The sequence below is a fragment of the Kryptolebias marmoratus genome, linkage group LG18, assembly GCF_001649575.2.
Source record: "Kryptolebias marmoratus isolate JLee-2015 linkage group LG18, ASM164957v2, whole genome shotgun sequence".
NCBI classification, from domain to species: domain Eukaryota; kingdom Metazoa; phylum Chordata; class Actinopteri; order Cyprinodontiformes; family Rivulidae; genus Kryptolebias; species Kryptolebias marmoratus.
Window position 1 is genome coordinate 17,466,914 of NC_051447.1, and position 7,770 is coordinate 17,474,683.

At 39.2% G+C, this 7,770-nt stretch overlaps 1 protein-coding gene across 1 annotated transcript in view; it reads right to left on the reverse strand.

Annotated features, from left to right (window-relative positions):
- The window catches only part of LOC108244036 (copine-8), a 99,181-nt gene that overhangs the window by 11,810 nt on the left and 79,601 nt on the right, over positions 1-7,770 (reverse strand). The window contains exons 14-17 of the mRNA XM_017429884.3: positions 6,902-6,948; positions 5,346-5,527; positions 3,645-3,772; positions 725-827 (exon numbers count right to left, since the gene is read on the reverse strand). Coding sequence (XP_017285373.1) covers positions 725-827; positions 3,645-3,772; positions 5,346-5,527; positions 6,902-6,948 — 460 coding nt within the window. The remainder of the gene's footprint in view (positions 1-724; positions 828-3,644; positions 3,773-5,345; positions 5,528-6,901; positions 6,949-7,770) is intronic.

A 7,770-nucleotide genomic window follows, 5' to 3' on the forward strand; every position in this document is an offset into this window, starting at 1 on the left:
GATGTATCACATAGTATTGTGATGTATCACAGTATCGTATCATGATGTATCACATAGTATTGTGATGTATCACAGTATCGTATCGTGATGTATCACATAGTATTGTGATGTATCACAGTATCGTATCGTGATGTCTCACATAGTATTGTGATGTATATTATAGTATACATGTGTACAATGCACATATATGTATCGTGATGTATCATATTGTAATGTGTCTTAAATTGCATCTTATATTTTATTAAATCTTGTATCATAGGTTTTGTGATAAATCAGTGTATTTTATCGTATTGTAACATATACTGACAGTATGGAACCGTATCATACTGTCGACCATAACGCATCATAAAAAGTGAAAAATAAATTCCTCTTGTTGATGTATGAGACGATTGGCTGACATGTCTCTAAAAGCCCACCCACCATCAGATGGAACAGGCATCTAATCACACATTAATGTCTGTTAATGGACTTTATTTTAACTGTAACCGAGGCAGCATCAGGCGAGCGTATTATTAAGGCATTAACTGTGACAAACCTGCATAATTAACCGTCAAGTTAGTTTTATTCTTGGCTGCAACCTCATATGTGGAAGAAGAAAGGCTCTCGGTCAGACGGAAAGGATTTTCTTTCCCATAAACCGTCGTCGTTTTTGAAGGTTTCTGGAGGTGTTAAAAAGCACGGCGAGGAGTGACGGGACCGGCCAGCGTGCGGCTCACGTACTTACGTTGACAATCGACTCTTTAGTCTGCGCCATGTCTGAGATGACGCCGTCTGTGATGATGAGGAGGACAAAGTACTGAGAGCCGTCCTTCACAGAAGCTGCATACCTGCGCAGAAAACAAAAAGTTTCCCTTTTAAATTAACATCATTTGAGAAAAAGCTAAGAAAACCAAATGTAGTGATTTTAAATCACTTAAAATCTATATTTTTGATGCAATATTAAAAAACAAAATATCTATTTTTTTATTTTTAAACATATCTCTTTTTCTAAATTTGACGCAAGCAATAAAAACCTTTCTGACATGTTTTCCTCTGTGTTGCATCACCGCTTCTTTAAAACAACAAAAAAACCAAGCAGACCAATTACTGCAGCTCGGAAAGATAAATCTGATCCCATCCTTGACAGCTGAAGACGTTCTTTGCTGCATTTTTGCATTTTAAATGACACGAAATGCTTTCAGTGGGTCCAGACTGCAGATTTCTTTCTGCAAAATGAGAGGCGTCATTTTTACCTTTCACAACAAAAAAAAGCCAATTTAGTTTATTTGAACCCATAAAGTAACTTCTGGGACAGAAAGATATTTATCGTGGTTCTGGTTTATGTCTTTTTTTATTTCTTTCTTCCTCCTTGCTTGAAAAGATTTGTTTCTCTTGATATTTTAATAATATTTAGCCCAAAATGAGCATCTCTCCATCTCAGCTTTGATGCTCTCTTCTTACCGCATCGTGTTTCTGATCTGCTGCCAATTAACCAAATCAGATTACACCAGGCTGGGTTTTTTGTTTTTGTTTTTAATTACTCAACTTGTTCTTTGAACATTTGACCGTAATCCAGTTCGAAACGATCCAATCTTCTTTGCAAATATGACAACATAAATTCTCTTTACTCTACTTCAAGTCAATAAATTGGATTGTTTTTCATTCATTTTTACACAAAATGCCTTTTAGGAAAAGCGGGCTGAGTTGCAGTTTATTAATCACGAAGTCCTCGGCTTGTTTTTAAATAAAGTGTTTGAAAATACTTTGAGATTTATAGTAAATGTCCTTCCGCTCAGACGGACATTAATCCTGCACACGGTCACTCCTCAGATCTTTAACTCCGTACGCCTCAGTCTCTCCTGTAAAGTATGCAGGGCGACCTTTCGCTGCTGTGGAAGACGAGATGCGACTCTTACTGACATTTACATGCAGATTTATTAGCTTTTTTCTTTTTAGTTCCCTCGGTTTCTGATAAGATGCACCTTCCTGCGCTGAGAGAGGAGACATAAACTGCCTCCTCCAGACGAACAACTAATAATCAGGAGCCTTTCACTGGAAGAGATCACAGAACGACGGAAATGGAGGGAAACAGACGATGATGAAGACCAGGAGGTGAAGTTATTAAAGAGAAAGTTCAGATCTTTTGATGTGGGTTCCTGCAAACACGATTACGAAGCATCTTACCTGTCGTAGATAACTCTTTGACAGACCTCCGCTTAGAGAAACGGTTTAATTCTAACCGGATCCACGAGTTAAGACATTATACGGTTATTTCAGCAGGAATGTGTTCCCAGGAAGTGCTACAGCTAGCTGCCTCTGCTTTTTGAGTCACAAATACCCGCAGACTTCTATGTAAATAAATGTCATGCAAAACTGACAGCAAAAATAGCCTTTCCACACACAGAACAAAACAATTTTGAGATTTAAAATGTTTTAAATGTTTAAACTCCCTCTGGTCTTGGTCCGACTCAAGCTAGCTATTAGCTTGTCAGTCCAGTCAAAATAAACTTTGTTGATTCAAGCTAACAGCTCAAACTAATGATGTAAATCATAGTATAATGACAGCATGGTAAAGAAAAACAGACATTTTTGAGATTTAAGTTGTTTTAAACCACCAGTAATCCACTTTGTTCTTAGCCTCACTCAAATTAGCCATTAGCTTGAGCTTGGCTCAAACTAATAGCTCAAGCTATTAGCTATAGTTAATATAAGTAACTGTTATTCAGAACTGAAAGTAATTTAAAGGTTTATAAAATAGGTTTCACACAAACCGCTTAGAGTTTTTTGTGATTTAAGTTGTTTTAAGACGACAACAAACCACTTTGGTCTTAGCTTCAGTTAGCCTAGCCGTTAGCTAACGGGCTCAAGCTTTCCCTTTATGTAAATAACAGTATAATGCTAAACTGACAGCAATGTACGGGTTTATAAAATAACCTTAATGCAATCCACCAAGATTTGTTTTAGATTTAAGTTATTTTATGATGCCAGCAATACACTTTGATTTTAGCCATTTGCTTGTCAGTTTGGTCAGAATAAAAGTTTATTTCTCAAAACTGTGCCATCTAAAACATGTAAGATGTTAATTATTCACAACCTTTCCACTGAACCCCACGTCAATAGATGTGAACTTTCCTTTCAGAAGGCAGAATTACATCCTAAATTAGCAAACTGCTGCATCTGAGGTCTTCTTTTATCATTTCTTTAAACATTTTCGCCTTCTAGTTAAGATTTCAGTAAATCATCTTTCAGATAAAGAAACCTGATGAGATATTGCTCGAGCGCTTCTTTTTAATTACATACTCGCACAAAAAGTTTCCTAATGTCTTTTTAGAGAACGCTGTCTTAATGATGAACCCGTTCGGCTTCCCCACCGTGCGATTTACGCTCTCGTTGAAAAACTGACAGAAACAAACATGCAATCAGCTTCTTTAAAAGAAAAGAAAATCTGGTCCGCTACCTGGCAACACTCGCTTCAGAGAGCTCATTACGGGAGACGCTCGGAGACACATGTTTAGTGTCAGAGTGCTGTGTACTCTGTGTTCTTTCACACGTACGCAAATAAAACTCATTGCATAAGCGACGATAGCTAATGTGGAGAGAAAAACCAAAGAAAAGTCGGGGTAATTAGATTGAAAAGCTCAGGTTTGAAAAGAAAACTGTGCTACCTGGCCACGTGGTTGATGACTGGGGAGAAGTTGGTGGGTCCGTAGAGCTGAACTGACTTCAGACTCTGGTAGTAGGCGTCCATCACCCCGTCGATACCTGCACAGTACGGGTTCTGGGGGTTTCCGTTCTGGAGAGAAACAACAACGGCTGTAAAGACGGTGACTGATCTGAAACAAGCTATCTCAAGTAATGGACTCGAGAGCGATTAATGTCTTCGTCACAGTTGGAGCTTGTTCTGCAAAGATTTATTCTGTTTTACGTCCATTTTCTGCTGCTTTTCCAGCGAGTTCTGGGGTCTCCTCTCAGTGGGACATGCCCTTCAAACGAAGGGACCCAGGAGGTATTCTTATCTGACGCCTGAATCACCTCAGCTGACTCCTATCGACGAGGAGGAGCAGCAGCTCTACTCCAAGCTCCCCCCAGATAAAGGAGTTTGTCACCTTATCTGTAACGCTTGAGCCTGAGTAAAGCCCATTTCACTCGCTTGTATCAGAGATCTCTGCCGTGACAGAGGTGAGAGCTGGAATGTAGATGGACCAGAAAATCAAGAGCTTTCCCTTTCAACGCCCTCGATACTCATCATAAATTCATCTCTCGACTGAAGAGAGCATTCCACCTTTTTTGCTGTGGTTATACCATATCCAAATCCATAAAATACACACTGGAGAGGCAAACTCCCATGACCCTCTTACCAACTCTGTAAGAGCTAAATTTAACTCTGCAACTCTAGTGGAGTCACAATAACTACAGGGTGGTCCATTTCTAAGGATATACCTTAATAAAATGGGAATGGTTGGTGATACTAACTTCCTGTTTGTGGCACATTAGAATATGGGAGGGGGGAAACTTTTTAAGATGGGTGGTGACCATAGCGGCCATTTTGGATCCAACTTTTGCTTTTTTCAATGGGAAGAGGGTCATGTGACACATCAAACTTATTGGGAATTTCACAAGAAAAACAACGGTGTGCTTGGTTTTAACGTAACTTTATTCTTTCGTGAGTTATATAAAAATTTCTCACCGCTTATAAAATGTGTTCAAAGTGTTGGATTGTCAATCCAACCCTCTTCTCCCACTGATAGTAACACCGCAGGAGAAATGCGAGCACAGGCTTCCAGTATCCGTAGTTTCAGGTGCTGCACATCTCGTATCTTCACAGCAGAGACAATCGTCTTCAGATGACCCCAAAGATAAAAGTCTAAGGGGGTCACATCGGGAGACCTTGGGAGCCGTTCAGCTGGCCCTTGATGACCAATCCACTTTCCAGGAAGTGGAAGTGGGAGAAGAGGGTTGCATTGACAATCCAACACTTTGAACACATTTTATAAGTGCTGAGAAACTTGTAAATAACTCATGAAAGAATAAAGTTACGTTAAAACCAAGCACACCGTTGTTTTTCTTGTGAAATTCCCAATAAGTTTGATGTGTCACATGACCCTCTTCCCAATGAAAAAACAAAAGTTGGATCCAAAATGGCCACTATGGTCACCACTCATCTTGAAAAGTTTCCCCCCTCCCATATACTAATATGCCACAAACAGGAAGTTAATATCACCAACCTTTCCCATTTTATTAAGGTGTATCCATAGAAATGGCCGACCCTGTATATATAAATAAAGCATAAATCCTAACTATGACTGATTCAGCGTTTATTGTTCAGTTACGTCGTCCCAAACTCCTTATGTCCACCTTGAACTTACCAGGGCGAATTCGTGAGACACTCGTCCGTCAGGTGGGAGTTTGGCTCCAAAGCCCAGCGCAGGAAACATCTTGTCGCTGTCGTAGTCCTGGATGATTTCTCCGACCGTCTTCAGCGCCATGCCGTAGGCGTTCAGCTGGTAGGGGTTCATGTAGTGGAGCGAGGTGGGCTGGGCTGGGTCTCCTGTTTGGGTCCGAGCGAACGTCACACATTCAGAAAGAACAGTCAAAAATATACATATACTCAAAATGTGCAGCTAGCTCTAATAATTGGAAAAAATTTTTTTTAAATGACTGCAAATGTCATTTCTGTAGCACTAAATTTTAACCTGGTAATTTATGATATATCAGGTTTTTGGAACTTTCAGCCTTTTGCCACATTTAGCTTTTAGCCAGTGTTTTGCTTCTTTTAGCTACTATTTTGTTTTACTATTTTTGGCTTTTAACTAACACTATAGCTTTTAGATATCATTTTCCCTTCTTTTAGCTAGTTTTTGCTCCTTTTAAAACTTTAGCTACTTTAGCTTTTAGCTAGCATTTTGCCAGCTCAGAGTAATCTAAACATAACCTTTAGCAACAAAAGGCTAGCTGAAGGTTATTTAAGCCTTTAGCGAGTGTTTTGGCCTTTAGCTGGTGTTTTACTACTTTTGACTTTTAGCTAACGTTTTCATTTTTAGCTCGTTTTTAGCCCTCCTTTTAGTTTTTACCTAGTTTTTGCTCCTTTCAGCTTTTAGGTAGTGTTTTGCTGCTTTTAGCTAGCATTTTGCTAGCTAAAGTGAACCTTTTGCTCGCTAAAGGTTACTTTTAGCTGTAGCTAGTGTTTTACTACTTGTGGCTTTTAGCTAATGTTTTCATTTTAGCTTGTTTTTAGCCCTCATTTTAGTTTTTTACTAGTTTCTGCTCCTTTCAGCTTTTAGGTCGTGTTTTGCTGCTTTTCGCTAGCATTTTGCTACCTTTAGTGAGCCTTTTGCTTGCTAAAGTTTACTTTTAGCTTCTAACTAGTGTTTTACTACTTTTGGCTTTTAGCTAACGTTTTCATTTTTAGCTCGTTTTTAGCCCTCCTTTTAGTTTTTACCTAGTTTTTGTTCCTTTTAGCTTTTAGGTAGTGTTTTGCTGCTTTTAGATAGCATTTTGCTAGGTTACTTTTAGCTGTAGCTAGTGTTTTACTACTTGTGGCTTTTAGCTAATGTTTTGATTTTTAGCTTTTAGTAAATATTTCCTCCTTTTAGCTTTAACAGCTCAGTTTCAGCTTCTTTCAGCGCTCATATTCAGCAGATTTCTCTGGTTGTTGTTAAAATTCAAGTTGCGCCAACAGGACGCATCGTGTCACATCCACCTCTCGAACTCTTCATCGGTTTGTTCGGGTTTGCCGCTTCATGTTCGGCCCGGCGCGGCGCGGCGCGGCCCGAGCTCAGAGCAGAGGCCGATAACGCGGCTCTTAATCACGCCCATCGCTGAGCTTCAGCTGCCAGGCGCGATGGAGAGGGCCATTAGGAACCACTTGATTTCCCATTTGCATAGATTTCAATAAACTCTCCTGAAGTGTTTATGAGCTCACCGTTGGAGGCTGTGAAGTCGATGGCCACGGTGAAGTTAATCTGAGTCCTTGGAAAACAAACAGAGATACAAACAGTCATTCATTAATTGACTGACCAAAACTCTGAAAAGACCAGAAACTCAGAATTGACTAACTTGATCCGTTCAAAGCAGTGCAGAGATTTAAAGCAATCAGTAGAGAAGCTGGGATAATTTCGTTTAAAGCACCAGAGATTACATTTCTAATTATCAGTCGCCACCAAAAAAGGTCGAAGGTGGGCGATGATGGTGAACAATTTTAATGAAACTTTCAGAAAGTAATCATCTGATGTACGTCTGCAACTGATTCAAGATGGCTGCCACGGCCAACTGATTGCAGCAAACACAAAAATCGCCGTAACTCAGGTCGTTTTACAGATAATGACCTAATATTTGGCGTGTTAGTAGCTGAAAATGATCCCCAAAACATATTCTAAGCACATATTTTGGACATGTTGTCTCAACAAAAACGACAGTTAAAAAAAAAAGCTTGGAAACTATTTAATCTGAAATAAAAAGGAAAAAATCTTCTAACATCAAAAACAACTCCTGTTACCTTCGCCTGAGCATCCAGGTAGAAAAAGAACTAGTCAGTCCCTCCAGGATTTCGCGGGCATTTTTTGTGATTGTTGCGGCTAAAATGCCTGATTTCGCAGAGCATTTTCCTAAAAGTTGCTTTTTTTTTTTTTTTTTTACTAAAATCAATAAAAAACACAACTTTTAATATATAAACCAAAAATACTTCCTAGTTTTGTAAGATAATTCCCAACAAACATTGACATTCTCAAAAGGTGCTTTATTTGAGAACTTTGATAGCTTCTAAACTGACATTCATGAGCATTTCTGGATTGT